The sequence below is a fragment of the Lissotriton vulgaris genome, chromosome 4_1 (assembly GCF_964263255.1).
Source record: "Lissotriton vulgaris chromosome 4_1, aLisVul1.2, whole genome shotgun sequence".
NCBI classification, from domain to species: Eukaryota; Metazoa; Chordata; class Amphibia; order Caudata; family Salamandridae; genus Lissotriton; species Lissotriton vulgaris.
Genome location: NC_141691.1, coordinates 568,176,865 through 568,197,220, shown reverse-complemented (window position 1 = coordinate 568,197,220; position 20,356 = coordinate 568,176,865). Strand labels below are relative to the sequence as shown.

General features: G+C 48.4%; 1 protein-coding gene across 3 annotated transcripts in view; it reads left to right on the top strand.

Annotated features, from left to right (window-relative positions):
- Positions 1-20,356, top strand: part of TRANK1 (tetratricopeptide repeat and ankyrin repeat containing 1) — a 1,005,982-nt gene that overhangs the window by 83,082 nt on the left and 902,544 nt on the right. For all 3 annotated transcript variants that reach the window (XM_086964756.1, XM_086964757.1, XM_086964755.1), the window contains one exon: positions 6,808-6,939. In XM_086964756.1, the coding sequence (XP_086820882.1) occupies positions 6,809-6,939 (131 nt within the window). In that variant the 5' untranslated portion in view covers position 6,808. The remainder of the gene's footprint in view (positions 1-6,807; positions 6,940-20,356) is intronic.

Here is a 20,356-nt window from a genome sequence, read left to right as displayed (position 1 = left end):
AAACAAAATACTAGAGGTAGCAAAGGTACATTACAGGAGGAAAAAGTGACATGTGCAAGTTACAAAAGCGTACAAAGTACAAGTAGAGGAATAATACTGCAATAAATGGCAGACACTCAAGCACAATAAACAACGTTACGTAGGCAATGGTGGCACTTGTGCAAGTATCTAAAGCAAACAAAGAGGTAGCAAACAGTGTGTTACAAGAGAAAAGTGATGTGTGCCTGTTACAAAAGAGTACCAAACACAGTTAGAAGGGTAATACTGCAATAAGTGGCAGACTCTCAAATCCTTAGAACACACTGTGATCCAACCCTTGTTACTGCACTTGTTTACATTTTTGATAGACGGGAGGCAACATTGGTCACGTCTAGGTAGGATTTAGCGATCATTTTTCATGAGATTCTTACACCCAGGATTCACTTAGAAATCTAATCACTAAAGGTGCATATTTACCCCCATTAGGCTATTATCATTTAATGACTGATGTACATCTGTTTAAGTTTTCGCCTATTGAACATTTTGATGACCTAAAACTACCAAGTTCAAAGCGAGCAGCATAAATAGAAAAGTTTCACAGTGAGCATAATTACCTGTATACTGAAATCCTGCAGATAGCGTAATACCTATTATTTTTCAATGTTAAACTTGAGACATGATATCCTGGAAAAATTATCCAAGTTTCAGAATAGCAACAGGATTATTGGTGTAGATCTGAGTCGCACACTACGGCATAATACAACTATGAACAACATTTTATTCTTGCATAATGTATTGGAGTGCTCAATTGTCATATGTCCAAAATGCGTCATTTAACCAGTCCTGCCTTTTCCATTACATTGTATACCTGTATTTTTCCTTTTCTCAAACTAAATGCAGACCTAGAAGTGCTAGAATGCCAAGATAAAACATGGCTAGATAAGTGTTGTACTTTGTTCTCCTTTTCTTGCTGCTCAGCCTGTATGAATGTGTACTGGAATGTTAGAATGATGATGTGAGAGCAGAATGTTGGTGTGCCTGGTTGTGAGAGAAAAGACAGTTGGAGACTGAGGGCTGAGCAGCAAAGAACCTGCTCCTGGTGGGGCCTTGAATTAGACTTGAATATACCATCTTCCATCTCAGATAGAATAAACCTCTACATGAAACTTACCTCATGACTACGTCTGGAGTTCCTACCGTTCATCTTTGTAACAATAAGCTACTTACTTACACCTTATTTGGAACTGTTTGAGACATCTGAAATACTGTTATATCCTGATCACGCAAATTACATTCAATTAAACACACTGAATCTGCCTTTTAGGGTCTTCTTTCAGAGGCTTCTCAATGCTGGGACTCTGGTCCCTTGATAGAGAGGAGACCTGTTGCCCCCTCTTGCTACAGCACTGACTGACATAATTTAGTAGCCAAATGTGTAGTAAAATAAAGCGCCATTAGTACGGATGAGGGGGGGAAATCGGCAAAAGGGTACAGTAACAAATTTGACTGCTAATTCTTTTCCATTGTAACCTTAGATCTGGAGGTAATGTCCAGTGGTGGTGTTACTAGTGCTCCTGACTGTCTGGTGTTTGTGCACAATTCTGAAGGAACTCAAGAGTAGAACCCGTTGCCAAATGTTTACTCTTTACATTAGTACAATGGTGAATCTAGGACCGGCACATTTTCCATTCTCATCCTAACCTAGATGTGTGTTTGTTATTCCTGTGGGTCTGTGTGCCGGTTGGTGTTGGGCAGTAAATAACCAGTTTGCAATGGATGATTGATTTATGTGTCGCTCCTTCGCTTTTCCCCTTTTCCTGTTTGTAATATTTTACTGTTTCCAGTTCAGAACATGGTAAGGATTGCGTGGGCTGAAGTCTGTTAACACCTACTTTGCTTCATTAAGCAGCTGTAATTCGCACTGGTGGGAAGTGTGAGAACCTACTTTTGAAGACACTGAGATAGGGTAGATTTAAGAGGAAGTTTATTTAAGTTGAATGGAGCAACCCCCAGCAGCTGCCTTCTGCAGTAACAGCCCCTCCAGTACAGGAATCCACAATCTAGATTCCAGAAAATAGAATACATGGCATGCATGCCTGCATGGAAACAGAATCTTAATAATAAACACATTCAAAATACAATATATCCTTTCCCTTTAATAAAACCCAAAAACCCCAAAATTAACCCCATGGAACAAAATAAGGAATGTACATACTCGATACCATAACAATTACATACATGAATAATACCTGAGTTTAACAGGTAACATTTTAATGCGTGAACTTGGTACTTCGGTCCCCACCGAGCTATGATCAACCTGATCTGTACGCGTACCTGATGACCTAGCCAATCCAGCATCCTGATCAGGCAGAATACCCCCACTTGCAGAATCCCTCCCATCCTTCTTCATCCACTCTCGGATCTCAGTTTCATTACACCTTGCCACCCGATTAGCATTCCACCATTTTCCATCAGAAAGTTTTAAAAACACACCTTTGACCTGAATAACCTCCTTGGGATTAGATAATTTGGAATTACCCTTCGGTTGAGTACAACCCAGTTTAATTCTTACAAACTCACCCAGAAGAAATTCCTTAGCGCTCTTGATTATTATTCTGTTGTTGTGTTTCTGTTCATAGGAATTCTGATATTTCTCCACTTTAGATCTAACACATAAATCATCCACCACTTTTCTACCACATCTACCCATCCAGGCAGGAACGGCAATCGAACATGGAACCCTTCCCTTCAATAAACTAAAAGGAGTTTCACCTGTGACAGAATATGGGGTAGTTCTGTAATTCCATAACATTTTTTCACCATTACTTTCCAGTCAGATTGATTTTGCAAAGCCATCTGAATACAATCATTTAAAACCCTATTAAAAACGTTCAATTAAACCATTCCCACTAGGATGATATACAGGGGTTCTCAAATGTTTAATTCCCCAAACTCTGAGATATTTGCTGAATTCATGCAAGATGAACTGAGGACCATTATCAGATATAATCTCCGCAGGGCAACCTTTCCTGCGATAAATCTCCTCGCAAAAATCAATAACTGAATCAGACTTGACCTCCCTAACAAAAGTTACTTCCGGCCATTTAGAGTAGTAATCCATTAATACAATAGCAAATCTATTACTACATCCCAATATATCAAATGGCCCACAAATGTCTATAGACAACCTTTCCCATGGGTGCTTTGGCCAATCCATATGATGGATGGACGACTCCTGAACAGTATGGGTTTTATCACTCAATGAACACTCCACGCAATCCCTGACAAATCTTTCAATTCCCTTATCCATTCCAGGCCACCAGAAATCTTCTCTAGCCTTCCTTTTCATTGCTGACATCCCACTGTGACCCTCATGCAACAAATGAAGTAACCTTGACCTCATACCAACTGGAACAACCAACTTATCACCTCGTCTCAAAATACCATCCACCACAGATAAATCAATCCAGACCTCTTTAAAAGGCAATAAATAGTCATGAGACTTCCAACCGCTCTCCAAAGGAAGACCATCAATAACACCTTTGGTTGCACAATCACTGAGAATGGCACTCTTCCACTCTGACTCATCAATTGCCTGACACACATCACACAGACTAGCCACAATCCAATCCTCTTCATCTAAGTCCCCCTCCGTAATCTCCTTCTTCTCCACTGGAAGGCTAGACAAAAAAATCTGCATTAACATTTCTTACCCCTGGATCATACTTAATGCGAAAATTGTAATCCTGAAGACGATAACTCCATTTAGCAATACGTGGATGCCCTCATGGCTCCAGTAGTAGAAAAAATATCAATCAATGGCTTGTGATCTGTATGTAAATCAAAACACCTACCCCAAACAATATTCCGAAAACGATGCCCCCCCACCAACATGCTAACGCCTCCTTCTCAATGGTGGAATACGTGCTTTCAGCTCCTTTCAACGTCCTTGAAGCAAACGCATCACTCTTTCTTTGCCCTCATGTACTTGCAACAGAACAGCACCCAGACCATATCCACTAGCGTCTGTTACTATTATGCACTTATTGACATTGAAAGGTTTCAGAGCAGTCGCCTTAGCTACAGCTTTTTTTACCACATCAAAAGTAGCCTGACATTTATCAGACCAACAAAAAGTGGTCTTCTTTTTCATTAATTCTCTTGGTGGAAAAACACAATCAGCAAAATTGCGTATAAATCTGGAATAATATTCGGCCAATCCCAAGAATGACCGTAATTGGTCCTTGTTGGTAGGAGTAGGTGCATTTTCTAGATCCTCAACTAACTTAAATTTAGGCTTAATACCATCTTGATCTAAAGTGTGGCCTAGATAATCTACCTTGGTTTGACTAAATGTAAATTTTTCTAAATTTATAGTTAAACCTGCCAATAGAAGTCTGTTTAATACAACTGTCAAAATCTCATCATGTTCCTCCTTGTCTTTTCCCCACACCAGAATATCATCCTGAAAGACAAGAACTTTAGAGATGTCTTTCAGGACGGTCTGGATGATTCACTGGAAGACAGCCGAAGCAGATGCCAAACCAAATGGCATGTGCACAAAACGATATGCACCTTCAGGGGTAATAAAAGATGTTAAATGTTTCGATTCAGACTGTAACTGCACTTGATGGTAAGCGCTAGATAAATCTAAAGTGGAGAAAAACTTGGCATTGTCTACACTAGCTAACATGTCATTTATGTGCGGTAATAGAAACCGGTCCACGCAAATATTATCGTTTAAATTCCTTAAATCCACACACATCCTAATACTTCCCTTAGGTTTGTGTGCGATCACGATGGGACTAAGCCACTCGGAAGCCTCAATCGGCTCAATAATGCCTTCATTGCACAACCTTTCTAACTCCTGTTTCAAAGGAATCCTTAAAGACAATGTAACATTGCGTACCTTATGTACCTTGGGAATGGCGTTAGACTTAAGAATGATGCGATGTCTAAACTTCCGTAAACACCCCAACTGTTGTCTAAATAAATTAGGAAATTTAGATACACAAGGATTGTCACCCTCTTGTCCAGTTAATAACACTTGCATGGGATGATTTGGATTTAAAGTGATGTCCAAGGCTTTTTGCTCCCTCCAACCCAATAACGATTTGCCTTTCTCTACAACTTATATTTTGGCCTCTGTTTGTCTATCATGGAACCTGATTTTCGATATAAAATATCCTATGACAGGTAACCTCTGTTCACAGTACCCCACAGGACTCACATCAGGTTTAGTTAGATCACATGAACTCAAATCCATCCAAATCTGTTTACAAATGATAGTGAACGGTGAACACGAATCAGCCCACATCACCGCATTCTTGTTATCAACTAGAATGTCACATTTGGGAGGGTTATAGTATTCACCATTATCAATGTCGTCTATTTCCTCAATCATATACACCTCTATATCACTATCCCCCCCCATCATTATGCACTCTGTCTTCAATAGTATTGACACTAGGTTTTGGTTGGAATACATTAGAAGATTTACAAACCCTAGAATAGTGCTTAATTCATTTACATTTGTAACATCTGCTTTTAGCAGCTGGACAATGCATGGCACCTGATGAATGTCTATTGCTGCCACACCTGTAACACAATTGATTAGTACTAAAGGGATGAACTTTTTTCTGGTCCACTTTAACCGCTTCTGACGTCTTGGTTTTGATAGGTTTGTCCTCTATTTTGCAAACCTTCGATGAATCAGTTTCACTCTTGGAATCCGAAACAGCCAATTCCTTAACATACACAGATGAGTTCTCAATGCGTTTGGCAATACTGATGGCCTTTTCCAAGGTTGGATCAATCAAATCAAGCAGCTTTTCCTGAATGTTTTTATTGTTGGTGGCATTGATCATCTGATCTCTTATTATTTCACCCCTTAAATCCTTGAACGTGCAGGTATTTGCCAATCTTCTCAAAGAAGAAACATACTGCTCAACCTTCTCTCCATGAGCTTGTTTGCGCGAAAAAAAATTGTGCTTTAACGATAATCCTAATATTTGCCCCAAAATTCACCAAACTTCCTCAAAAGTTTCCAGAAAACTCCTCAAGATTCTCCAAATCCCATCCTCGTCGCCATTTTTGAAGACACTGAGATATGGTAGATTTAAGAGGAAGTTTATTTAAGTTGAATGGAGCAACCCCCAGCAGCTGCCTTCTGCAGTAACAGCCCCTCCCGTATTGGAATCCACAATCTAGATTCCAGTAATAGAATACATGGACTGCATGCCTGCATGGAAACAGAATCTTAATAATAAACACATTCAAAATACAACACCTACCAACACCTTTAAGAGTAGAGACACTGCATTTTAGTGGCACTATACCTGCTCTTTCAGCAGAAGATTCATTTGAGATCACGTTTCAAAAGTTGAAGGCTAAATCTGTGGTTTCGAAATGACTTTAGAGAAATGCAAACCCATCAATTTTAGCATAACCTAATTAATTCAACTTTCTAACATTCTTTGTGTTAATGTTGCCTGCTCAATGTATATATTACTGTAATCATTCTGCTTCTATGTTATGCATTGCGCTCTGACGCCCTTGGATAATTTGCTACTACACAATTATATCTTTTAAAATAAATAATCATTGAGTGGCTAACGTTGAAGTATTAATTAACATATGTCACTACATTTAAACCAAAGCACGTGATAAACAGTAGTCTTAAATATATTACTGAACAATAGCAAGGCTGAAAGTGTCTTCAGAAACTGAACAAAGTTGTCAAGAATGTCTCTTGAAATTCCAAACTATGCAGTGGTGAATATATTTGTAGATGCATTGAGTGTTTGTCTTTTTCCTTTGTTTTGAAAGCATGGACCCGTTTGCATATGCTGAGATGCTTAAAGCCGCTGGGAATCAGGATTTCAAAAGTTGTCGCTATGCTACTGCCATTAGAAAGTATGAAGAGGCCATCGGGGTTCTGATTCAAGTTCAAGAATTAAGGTAACTATAAACCATATTGCTCACTTTTTTCAATGCACTACATGATTTGCACTATGTATTAGCACCCCAAATACAATTGTAGGGATCCTCTCAGCCAGTCAGAATGCTTAGCTTCTGTTCCAAATATACTTTGCAAGCTCAATTTTCAGTAGCTAGCAGATGAAGGCAGCGGTGTACATCTTCTCTCTTAGTTGCCTCTCCATGTCCCTTGATCACTCTTCTCCCAGCTCTCCGTCGGGCAGGGGCTTGGGAGTTTCAAGGTAAAAATTTCAGCTTGGGCTGTGAAGTGACAGAAAAGTAAATGAAGAAAGGCTGGTATTTGGGATGACTGGAGGGACCTTTGGTAAGCAGAAGGGTGGAATAGGGAATGTGTGACCCAGCGCACAGCTGAAAGTGAAAAACTAGGAATAGCCTAGGCACTAAAGGTGTCAGCTGGGAAAGAGAAAGGGCTGCATGAGCATGCTATGCAGATTAGAGAAAGTCCCAAGTGCCGCAATCACAATTTTTTTTGGGGAGCTTTCTGAAAGTTTGTATTGAATGTTTGGCTGACATATAACTCATTTTTCATGACTCAATTACGTGTCTTGGGCTGAGAAATGGAATGTTGGGTCAGGTAATTAACACATTTTATTGCCTACCCACAAGTTGTATGATGTTACATCATAATTTTGTTATCATCGAAAAGAAATCTGGTGTTTGAAATGTTTTGTTTTGTCAGACAATCCTTTGACAATGTCACTTGTACATTTGTATCTTTATTCTCAACACTGACATTTTACTTTCTTCATTCCTCTCCAGGATAGCAGTAGTTGTAGAGCAAATGTATCTCAACAGTGTCCCTTAGCATGTTTTTTTAGGGCTTTTTACAGATGTTAATTGGTTGGATGCATTTTTGGTCAGGCTAGACCAAGGATTACTTGCAGAGTCATCACTTTTATTATGTATTCTCTGGGACTTAAAACCCACAGAATTTGTGAGTATTCCTAAAGAATAGGCAGAATTTAGAACTCTGATTAGTAGTTAAAGATGCATTGCAAATGTTCCAGACTCTATCTAAAGACAATAGATGGTCTGCCAAACACAAGGCTCAGTACTAAAACTGAAGGATAAAGTTAGAATCATTCTGCACTCATTAGATGACTATTTCATAAATGTAAATTTGTTTGATTTGGACTGCTCCGCGACCTGATTTCTACGTCTAAATTGCGTTGAGAACTCCTCCCGCCGACGGCTAGCCACTGACTACTCGTGCTGCCCTGTGGCAAGCGAGTCGGTGGCAATATCTTCTGCCTTTCCTGGTTGCCTGGCCTCACCTTGGTTGGACTGTGCGGGCGACAATCCCAGTACCGGTGGACAGTCTTTTGACTGCAGTGGAGCAGGCTGCTTGTGCTGCCTTGGGACGAGCAGGCGGCTACTTGGCATCCTTCCATTCCACTGTGGTTGACACCTTGCAGTTGGATGGGACGGGACAGCCCCCCTCATTCTAAAGCAACCCAAACTAAGATTGACTAGTACACCTCGTCGGTGTCCGACAGGGGCACTGTGGGGGGGGGGGGGGGGGGGGGGGGGGGAGGAGGGGTTCTTGCCTAATGTTCTGGCCACACTCCCTGTAGACCTGGCTTCCATCCTTAAAGCGATGCAGGACTCCAGGCAGGTGGTTCAGTCCAAAGTAGGTGGTATCCGGATAGACCTTTCCCTCTTATGGCAAGATCTCTGCAAAGTGGCTGTTTGATTTACTGAAGCTGAGACGCAAATATCAACAACTGAGGAGGAGGTGGGCCCTCTCAACCAGCAGGTCTCTCGACTCTTGTCCATAGTGGCGGCTCTGGACGAGTGGGTCGGGGTGCTGACAATCGATCGAGGGGTAACAGCCTGCACCTGCTTGACTTGCCGGAGGGGATGGATGGCTCCAGAATGGACTATCTTCTAGAGGAGTGTTTCCAGTCCTGGATTTTAGATGACCAGTTATCCCACTGTTTTGTCGTGAAGCGTGTGCATCGAGCACTGAACCTTGAAGCCTCCCCAACCGGGCTGGTGGTGGCACGCATTCTCAACCACCGAGACCAGGATTCCATCCTCCAAGAGACCCAAACGCGACCAGACCTGTGGTACTCCAATGCGAAAATTCTGATCTTTCCGGACTGTACTAAAGCAGTCCAGCAGCGCAGCTGCTCATTCGAGGAGGTCAAACAGAAACTATGGGCACTTAACATCTGCTACATGCTGCTCTACTGGCCTACCTTAGTCATCTTTGCATCCACCACCTATTTCTGCGATACTCCGGAGCAGGCTTGGGAGTGGGCGATAGAGCAGCGACCACCTCGTTTGCTGGGCTTGGGGGGGGGGGGGGGGGGGCAGGGGGATTCCGACACGAGGGAGTGCCGACAGCCGCTTCCGGCCCGAGCCCCCGTAAACGGCGCACCAGATCTCGGAAGACTGGACCATCATGGTGCTGGGTGCGAGCCTTGATTAGCCCACCTCCAGCATCCAGAACACTATCCAGCGGACTAGGAGGCGTCCTTTTCTGACACTCTGGTGCTCTTCAAATCCACAGAGAGCCTGCCCAGCTCACTAACCCAATGGCCCGGCGAGCACCAGCAAAGACCTTAAGGCCTCGCTCTGAGATGATGGAACATATGTGGTCCACCACAGGTAATAACGCACTACTAATGGCCTGACAGCCAAACTGGTTGGCAGTGGGAAGTTGTTCTTTCGCTGGGTGCTGTGTTTTTTGGGCTCCTCTCTAGCTTGTCAAATATTGCTGTCAGGGAAGATTATCCTCCATGTGCAAATGGGCTTTGTGACCATGTGTTTTCTGACCCAACCCCCCCTCCCTGTTGGACAGGCCTCATGGAAGGCCCCGTCCCTCCCCGCATGGCGGGGCCCGGACCCCTGCCCCTCCTATGTCCTCAACAAGAACCATCCCGGCGACCCACCGGGGCAACCCACGGCCCGTCACCAACGGGACCCCAGCTCCTGAACCCCCCGGTATCGGCTGCCCCGGGCCCCTTTCAGCACCTCTGCCCCCGGCCCAGCCGCCATTTTGGACACTACACGACAAGGCCGCGTGGCCTCGGATCGACCCCAACCCCGGGCCTGGCCAGGCCCCGACATCGAGGCACCACCATCCACCCAGGGGGTGAAGAGACCACTTGGCAGGTCAATGGGAGAAGGAGTGTCGATGGCTCTCCTCCGCCAGGTGTCGATTGCCCTCCTCCGCCAGGTGTCGATTGCCCTCCTCCGCCAGGTGTCGATCGCCCCCAGCCTCCCCGGGCGCTGGCTCCACCCCTCTGCTGGGTGTCTGGACTCCCTCATCCCGGACCTCCCGACCTCCAAGTGCGAGGGTCCGGACATCAAAGGGCGCCAGACCTATAACTGAGGCAGCTCCAGAACAGGAAGGCAGTTGTATCCTGGAGTCGAGAGACACCGAGACGAACTCATCCTTGGAGGCCTGCTGGCGCTGCTGCGGCTCCTTCTTGTGAACCATCTTCGAAGCCTGCTGGCGCTGCCGCGGCCCTCTTCGCCGTGAAACCATCTTCGAAGCCTGCTGGCCCCTCAGAAGACTCCTCCGGATGTATACAAGTACCTCCTGACCCTCCGTAACCAGACCTGGCGATTCAGGGAACTTGCCAAGGCCAACCTTGAAGCCAGTCAAGAAGACATGAAGCGATGGTATGATCAGCATGCCTCCTCCATCGAGTTCGAGCTGGGACAACAGGTCTGGGTGATGTCCCCGGTTGAACCTTGCGCCCTACAGGACAAATGGATGGGGCCCTTCAAAGTAGTAGACCGCAAGGGTCCAGTCACCTACCTGATCGACATGGAGTCACCCCGGAACCCCCTACGGGTCCTCCACGCCAACAGACTCAAACCCCACTTCGTGCGCTCGGAACTTAGCCTCCTGATGGCTACCGACAGCGGGACTGAAGAAGACTCCGAGCCCCTCCCTGACCTGCTGAAAATGCTCGAAAAGGACGGCTCCGTGGAAGGGGTCAGACTCTCCGATGCCTTATCCCCAGAGCAACACCAAGACTGTCGAGACCTTCTGCTCCCATTTGCCGACCTGTTTTCCCTCATCCCCGGGGTCACCCCCTGGTGCCTTCACGACGTAGATAACGGGGATAGCCCCCCTATCCGACACAGGGCGTACCGAGTGCCGGATCGAGTGCGCGCCTGCATCCAGACAGAAGTCTCCAAAATGCTGGCTCTGGGAGTGATCGAGCCATCTGACAGCCCCTGGGCCAGCCCGGTCGTGCTGGTCCCCAAGGCTGCCGCCCCGGGCGTCGCCCCTGAGCTCAGGTTCTGTGTGGACTATCGGGGTCTGAACGCCGTTACCAGGACCGACGCTCATCCCATCCCCCGGGCAGATGAGCTGATTGACCGCATGGGGGCGGCCCGCTACCTGAGCATCTTCGACTTGACAGCGGGCTATTGGCAGATCGGCCTCACCCCAGGGGCCCAAGAGCGATCCGCCTTCTCTACCCCGGATGGCCACTACCACTTCAAGGTGATGCCATTCGGCATGAAAAACGCCCCCGCCACCTTCCAGAGACTCGTGAACCAGGTACTGGCGGGCCTCAAGGAATTCAGTGCCGCCTATCTGGACGATATTGCTGTGTACAGTCGCCACTGGGCAGAACACCTCCACCACCTCCAGGAGGTCCTGAACGCCCTCCGGCAGGCCGGGCTGACCATCAAAGCCAGCAAGTGCCAGATTGGCCAAGGGTCCGTGACCTACCTGGGACACCAAGTGGGAAGTGGCCTGGTGGCCCCCGTCCAGCTCAAGATCGCTGCCATTCAGGCCTGGGAACCTGCGGTCACCCAAACAGAGGTCCGAGCCTTCTTGGGGCTCACCGGGTACTACCGGCGCTTTGTAAAAGACTATGGCAGCATTGTGGGGCCCCTCACGGAACTCGCATCCAAGAAGAACCCCAAAAACGTCAACTGGACTCCTGAATGCCAGGCGGCTTTTGAGAAATTAAAGTCCGCCATGTGCACCGCCCCCGTGCTCCAGGCCCCCGACTTCAGCTGGGAGTTCATAGTACAGACAGACGCCTCAGATCATGGCGTGGGGGCCGTCCTCTCCCAACTCAACACCGAGGGAGTTGACCAACCAGTGGCCTTCATCAGCCGACGCCTGCTGGCCCAAGAGCAGCGCTGGAGCACCATCGAACGGAAGGCCTTCGCCGTGGTGTGGGCCCTCAAGAAGCTCCGGCCCTATCTCTTCGGTACCCACTTCCGGGTGCAAACAGATCACCGCCCCCTGCAATGGCTAATGCAGATGCGGGGAGAGAACCCAAAGTTGTTGCGCTGGTCCATCTCCCTGCAGGGGATGGACTTCACTGTGGAGCATCGTCCAGGCCAAGACCACACCAACGCAGACGGCCTGTCACGCTTCTTCCGCCTCGGCGAGGAGAGTACCCAAGGAGATGGGTGACTCTCCTTGCCTTCAGCTGGGGGGACGCATGTTGGACAGGCCTCATGGAAGGCCCCGTCCCTCCCCGCATGGCGGGGCCCGGACCCCTGCCCCTCCTATGTCCTCAACAAGAACCATCCCGGCGACCCACCGGGGCAACCCACGGCCCGTCACCAACGGGACGCCAGCTCCTGAACCCCCCGGTATCGGCTGGCCCGGGCCCCTTTCAGCACCCCTGCCCCCGGCCCAGCCGCCATTTTGGACACTACACGACAAGGCCGCGTGGTCTCGGATCGACCCCAACCCCGGGCCTGGCCAGGCCCCGACATCGAGGCACCACCATCCACCCAGGGGGTGAAGAGACCACTTGGCAGGTCAATGGGAGAAGGAGTGTCGATGGCTCTCCTCCGCCAGGTGTCGATCGCACCCAGCCTCCCCGGGCGCTGGCTCCACCCCCCTGCTGGGTGTCTGGACTCCCTCATCCCAGACCTCCCGACCCCAAAGTGCGAGGGTCCGGGCATCAAAGGGCGCCAGACCTATAACTGGGGCAGCTCCAGAACAGGAAGGCAGTTGTATCCTGGAGTCGAGAGACACCGAGACGAACTCATCCTTGGAGGCCTGCTGGCGCTGCAGCGGCTCCTTCTTGTGAACCATCTTCGAAGCCTGCTGGCGCTGCCGCGGCCCTCTTCATCGTGAAACCATCTTCGAAGCCTGCTGGCGCTGCCGCGGCCCTTTTCGTTGTGAAACCATCTTCGAAGCCTGCTGGCGCTGCCGCTGCCCTTTTCGTCGTGAAACCATCTTCGAAGCCTGCTGGCGCTGCCGCGGCCCTATCCATCGTGAAACCATCTTCGAAGCCTGCTGGCGCTGCCGCGGCCCTCTTCATCGTGAACCATCGTCCAAGCCTGCTGGCACTGCCGCGGCTTCTCCTTGTGAACCATCGTCGAAGCCTGCTGGCGCTGCCGCGGCCCATCCTTGCGAACTCCCCAGCTCGAGGATTGTGAGCTCCATCTCCAACTGCTCCCGTGCCGGACCGGTACTAAGACTGTCCCGCTACCCCTTTTCCCCAAAGAGACTAGAATTGTCAGGATCCTCGTATCCTGGTCCCGCTGTATCATTATCACCTTGCCTCAAGATTTCTATATAAAGTGTGCAGAACTCATCTTTGTGTGGTGTCCATCTGTGGGGGGGAAGTTACTTGTCTGTACGATCACCGGAGAAGGCCCTCACCGGAGGCCTCTCCCCCTGTACTCGGCCGACCCTCCGGGTCTCTGTCTAACACCCCCCATAACTTAGTTGTAAATGTTCTTAATATGGGCAACAGATGCTTCCAGGGTGGATATATGGGGTGGTGAGGGGGGGTATGTTGTTTCAAAAGGGAATGTGGTTTTGAATAGTTTTCCTTTTAGGTTTTCAACACACAAGCTCTTCACTGCACTGGCTCTGATGGTGGGCAGAGTCTCGAACAGCTGTACAATGTCCTAGTTCCGTTCTTGAGAAGTCTGGACCTGCTTTTTCATGTTCTATTCCTTCTCCCTAATAGAGTCCTCTCTTGGCATGTGAATGGTCTTTTTGACTGTATTAGGAGGTCTGTGGTCCTCCGCAATGTTAAGAGGTATAGGTTTAGCATAATTCTGGAGCGGGCTGGTGCATGAGATCTCCGGTGCTGGGCCACCAGGTTGACCTGGGCCCCAGAGAAGGCGCTCCTTGGTCTCTTTGAGGGAGTGGTGAGTCCTGCTCTGAAAGGATTTTTTTATAGGGGTGACATCCCTGGTGGCCAAGTGAGAGATTGCTTGACTATGGAAGCATCCTAAACAACCCTCCCTGGTGGCCTGGTTAGGGGCAGCGACTAGTGTGCACGCCAGGAGCAGCCAGTTTATGATGCCAGAGGGTGTCCCCGCAAACATGATACATTTTGGGGAATATGAAGTGCTTACTATTAACTGTCAATTTTAAATGCAAAAAATGCTGGAGGACTGCGAAGGTTCGAGGCTACACTCCAAATTTATTAAGCTGTCATTTGTATGTAAATTTCAGTGGATGATCCTTTGTTCTGATAAACCCAATAAATCATAGTTGTAAAAAAAATGTTTTTATTGGTTACATTTATTGGTTTTATATACCTACTTCCAAATCAGCTGCTGTTAATTAACACAGGTTATTATAGGGTTCAAAGCACAGAGATAAAGTCCGTTAAAAAAGAAGTGCAGATACTCACAGAAAACACTACAGAGAGGAATCAGTATAGAGAATCGAAATTTGCCTAGCTAACGTAACAGTAAGTTTCAATTCTATTAAGGACAAGGAGGCGAGGATTATGCATTTCTTCCTTCGCAATTTATTATTCCATCAAAACACAGCAGCCTTAGAAAAGCTTCAACTAATGCAAAACAAAGAACATCCAGAAAAACATATTGAAAAATCCAGAGATGAACTACAACTCCCATGAGTCCGCCATAACAGTCCATAATGAAGTCATTTTACTGTGTCCATAAAGGGTAGATAATCCGTCCCTCCTTACTCTTCCTCCTATTTCTTCGCTCAGATTACGTTCTCCACTCATTGGTCCTGTTTGGAACCTTCATTCCCTAGCAGAAAAAACGACAGCGTAAGCGTTGTAAAAATAACCCCATTTACAGCCATAGAACAGAGGAACAGCATCAAAACCAACATTAGATGTGTAGCAATCGTAAACCTAGTTACTTACTGCCATACGGGAGGGTTCTTCGCCGGCGAACTCCTGGGTGAGCTAATCCTCGCCTCCGTGTCCTTAATAGAATTGAAACTTACTGTTACGTTAGCTAGGCAAATTTCGATTCTATGGCAGGACCGGAGGCTCGGATTATGCTAGTTTAAAGCTTACTCACCACCAACTGAGCCAGATACACCACTGGTTTAAAGTAAAACCTCTTGCATGTGGAATCCGAGGACCAATCGGCCGCTCGCATTAAATCCTCCAAACGAGCTCCTACAGAGAAAGCCTTAGAAACCATGGCTCCCCTGGCAAAGTGAGCTCCAAAACGTTTAGTGTCAATGCCTGCTTCTTGCATGACCCATTGCACCCACCTGGCAATGGTGGGGGAAGAGACTGCTTTGTGTGGTTTCCGCAGGGCAATCAGTAATTGTTGTTCGCCCGGTGGGCGAATGTCTAGAGTCGTATCCTCATAGGCTTTCAAGCACTGAACAACACACAATTTGGGGACGTCCACAAAGGCCGGGTACGATATAATTCGTGACGCGGATTTTGTGCGGCGTCCCACAGTGAAAGTAACCCCCTCCGGGGGAAAAAACCCGTGATGACACGTCCAGAGCACGAACATCTGAGACTCTTCGGCAAGATACTAAGCACAAAAGCATAGCCAATTTTGCCTAAAGTTCCTTCAAAGATAAATACTTATTAGGTTGCCAGGACAAAAAGAGGTATAAAACCACATTAACGTCCCAAAGAACCGAATACCTAGGTTCCGGAGGCAACGAGAGACAAATGCCCCGCAAGAGTCTACAAACAAATGGGTGTTCCCCCACCGGTGATCCTTCCACCGGATGATGGCCTGCTGAAATAGCGGAACGCATGGCGTTGATTGTTCTATAAGCAAGGCCCTTGGTCGCCAATTCGGCCAAAAAATTAAGATGGGAACGACTCCTGCGACCAGGGGATCCATATCCCTTCGAAGACACCAACGCATCCACTTAGTCGAAGCGGATTTGTACCGCTTCGTCGTACTGGTTGCCCAGGCTTTGGACAACAAGCCTTCAGCTGACCTCGAAAGGCCCGGGAGCGATCAACGGTGCCTGAAAGCCTCCACGCCATGAGGCGGAGAGGACCCTGAACGATGAGAGGATTAGGCTCTCGATCCGGATTGAGCAGGAGGTGAGGAAGCTGGGGGAGTAGGATTGATGAATCCCAAGAAAGTTCCAGAAGAACCGGAAACCAGACTTGAGACCTCCAGAATGGTGTGACTAACACCAGCTCCACCTCCTGACGGCGAACCTGGGCCGCCGTCCGCACCACCATTGAGAAAGGAGGAAACACAAAGGGTTTCTCTGGACTCCAGTCCTGTAGAACGGCGTCCGTGGCCTCCGCCACAGGGTCTGGCCTCTAGCTGTAAAACCTTGGAAGCTGATGATCCTGTCGAGACGCAAACAGGTCCATGGGTAACGGACCCCATTGATCGTTCAGCCACTGGAAAACTTGCACGTCCAGCTTCCACTGGCTGATATCCCGGAGACACCTGGAGTGCCAATCTGCCACCAGATTTGCCTGCCCCGGTAAGTATTCTGCCGTCACCGAAATGTGGTGTGCAAGGCAGTAATCCCAGAACTCCTCCAAATTTGCCAGAGCTCTGGAACGTGGTCCCCCCCAGATGGTTGACGTATCGAACCGCTGAGACGTTGTCCATTTTTAGGAGTACACAGGACTTCGCTGAGTCCTTGGTCCAGCAGCGTACTGCGAAAGACCCGGCCAGAAGCTCCAAGCAGTTGATGTGCAACTGTTGTTCTTCTGAAGACCACGCTCCGCCTGACCTGCTGGCGTCTGATTCTATGACCAGGTCCGGAATCGACCCAAAGATCGCCCGACCATTCCACGCTTCCATGTGTGACAGCCACCAGGACATTTCCTCCTTCATTACCGCCGAGAGGGGTACCATCTGATCGTAGGACATGCCCTTCCAAAGATGCTGGGCCTTGAGCCGCTGGAGCGCTCTGTAATGCAAAGGCCCTGGAAAAATCGCTTGGATGTGGGACGACAGAAGCCCTACCTCCCTGGCCACCTGCCGTAGAGAAGTCCGGTCTTTTGTAATCGTCTGGTGTAACGTATGCGGGATCTTGGCCATCTTTCGTGAAGGCAGACTGAGCGAAGCCCCTATGGAATCGATGACAAAGCCCAGAAAGGTGACTTTCTGACACGGAACTAGAACCGATTTGGAACTGTTGATGATGAAGCCCAGGTCCTGGAAGAGCGAGTCCGCTTGTTGAAGTTGAGAGGTCAAGACCACGGGACACTGGGCCATCAGGAGGATGTCGTCCAAATAAACGATCATCCGAATACCCTGCCCACGCAGGTATTCCACCACCGGATGCAGCACCTTCGTGAAGCACCACGGGGCCAAAGAAAGTCCGAAAGGAAGGGCGGTGAACTCGAACACCCTGTCCTTCCAGCAAAACTGCAGGAAGCGACTGTGAGGGGGATGTATGGGAACCACCAGATAAGCATCCTTGAGTTCCAGCCTCACCATCCAATCCCGAGGAAGGAGCATGTCCCTCAGGAGGTGGATCCCTTCCATTTTGAAATGCCGGTAAACCAGCCACCTGTTGAACTCCTTGAGGTTGATTACCGGGCGCTTGCCCCGTCCGTCTTGTCCTCCAGGAAAACGTTACTGAGGAATCCCGAGGGGTGGCGCGTTGATTGATGAATGGCTCCCTTGCGAAGCAATTCTGAGACCTCTTCGGCTATCAATTGTGCGTCGGTGACTGAAAAAACTATGGGGCGGGGAACCCCTCCTGGATGGGCAGATCTTAAAACTCTATGTGGAAACCACGAACAGTTTGCAAGACCCAAGCGTTCGCAGTAAGAGACACCCACTCCTCGTAAAAGGCCGTTAGAATTGGTGGATCCGGATTTCTTCCTGAAACCCAGACCGCCGAAGCGTTGTCCTCGCGTGGGGTAAAAATTGTTAAAATTGGCTGAGGTCTGATATTGTCCTCTACCGGAGCCTTGCCCTCTATTGTTGGCATTCTACCCACCACGGCCGGTCGAGCGGCCCCTACAAAGACCGGCCCCTTGGGAGAAACGTTGCTGAAAGACACGCTTAATGTTGGACTGGGCCTTATCCAACAATGTAAAAGTGGATACGAATTTGCCCTGCTCCTTGATGAATGGCTCCCCAAAGAGTCCCCCTCGGGCTACCTCGCCCGCCTCTGAGGAAGCCAAATCCCCCAACTTCGTGTCCAGTTTGATTAGCAGTGACCGTCTGCGCTCCTTTGACAGAGCGCAGTTGGCGTTCCCTCGAAATATTATGACTCGCTGCGCCCAGTTTGACAGGACCTCAGGCGAAATGACAGCGCCAGTGGCCTTAGCTTCCTCCGCCATGTCGAGGATCTTCGTTGCGGGTCCCACCGCGTCTAACAGCTTGTCTTGGCATGACCGCCAAGAGCGGTCGATGCCCTTGCGCGGGTCCTTCATGAATTTTGCCTGGAAGGTGGCCATCTTAGGATCTAACTCGGGCGTTAACGTTTTCTTTGAAGAAAAAATTAGATCTTCCGCCAACTCGTCAAGAGAAACTTTCCAAATTGCAAAAAAACTCTTAAAAATACCGGACCCCCCTTGCCCCGTGGACCCTTCGGACAGCCGCTGTAATGAGCTAGCCGAGTTCTTTGACCTGAAAATTCAAAAAATTCTGAAACATCTTCCCCTGCACAACACTACTGACCAACTTGAACCTCCCCGGTCAGTATCACAGCAACCCAAGGCCAATTTGGACATGTTCGCCCAATCACAAAAGACACTCTCTCCTCTGTTTTTCAGTCAATTAAAAGCGGTTCTCCACTAGACCCAGCCCCACTGAACATTTTAAAATTAGTGACACCCGCCATCCTTGCCCCTATGGCCAATCTGATCAACATCTCGCTTTCACAGGGCATTGTACCCCCGAGTTGGAAGAAGGCGGTAGTCAAAGCGCTAATCAAAAAACCCAATCTGGACTCCCTGGAATTGAATAATTTCCGGCCCATTTCTCTTCTGCCAGGTATTAGCAAGGTAGCAGAAAAATGTATTAACCGTCAGTTATCTGACTACCTTGAATCAAGTGATCTTCATAAACCCTCCCAGGCGGGCTTTCGCCTGGGCCAGGGTACGGAGACCGCGATGATTGCGGTAGTTGAAGAGGCCAGAAAGATCATAGATTCAGGGGGATCAGTGGCAGTGATCCTCCTGGATCTGAGTGCGGCCTTCGACACCGTGAACCATCTTACGCTGGTCCATCGGCTTGAGGACCTGGGTATCTCTGGACTTGCCCTGTCCTGGCGGAAATCCTTTCTACACAGCCGCTCATTTCAGGTGGTGGAGGGTAACTTCATCTCCAAGACAACCCCTGTACACTGTGGCGTCCCTCAGGGCTCATCTCTGAGCCCTACGCTCTTTAATGTGTACATGTCGCCCCTTGAAAAAATTGTCACTCCATACGGAATCAAGCTCCTGAACTATGCTGACGACACCCAGCTGGTCGTATCACTAAGTCAACAGGACCGCCCCTCCATCGATCTTTACTCCTGTCTTGGGGATATAACCAGCTGGATGGACAGATCTCCATGGCACGCAATCTCAAGCTTAACAGCGACAAGACGGAGATCCTGGTCATGGGCAATCAGTCACACTTCGGCCCGGAGACTTTGTGGCCCCCTTGTATGGGTCTGCCCCGACCCCTAAATCTGATATCAAAAGCTTGGGGATTTGGCTGGATCAAGGCCTTACACTTAACACCCAAGCTAGAAAAACCGCCGGAGCGTGTTACGCTCTTCTCCGCACTTCCCGTAAAAATTTACCTCTACTCCCCATCTAGTCTAGGAAACTTTTGATTCAGGGCCTTATATTGTCCAGACTGGATTATGGGAATGCCCTTTATCTCGGTGCCCCACAGAAAGTGACGGCTAAACTGCAGGTTGTGCAAAACACTGCTGCCCGGCTTCTTACGGGCACCAACAAACGTTGTTCAGCTAAACCGGCCCTCAGGTCACTCCACTGGCTGCCCATACTTGAAAGAGTGCATTTCAAGGCCCTTTGCACTACTCATAAAATTCTGCATGGCAAGGTACCCCCATCCTAAAAGATATTATTGTTCCCTATGAAACCAATAGAACCCTTCGCTCCACACACCTTCATCTTACTCTAACACCTAGGATAAAGGGGGATCGATCTGGAGGTCGCCTCTTTTCATATAATGCCTCCAAACTGTGGAACGCACCACCAATGGACATCCGTGCTCAGCCCAATCTTCTTTTGTTTCG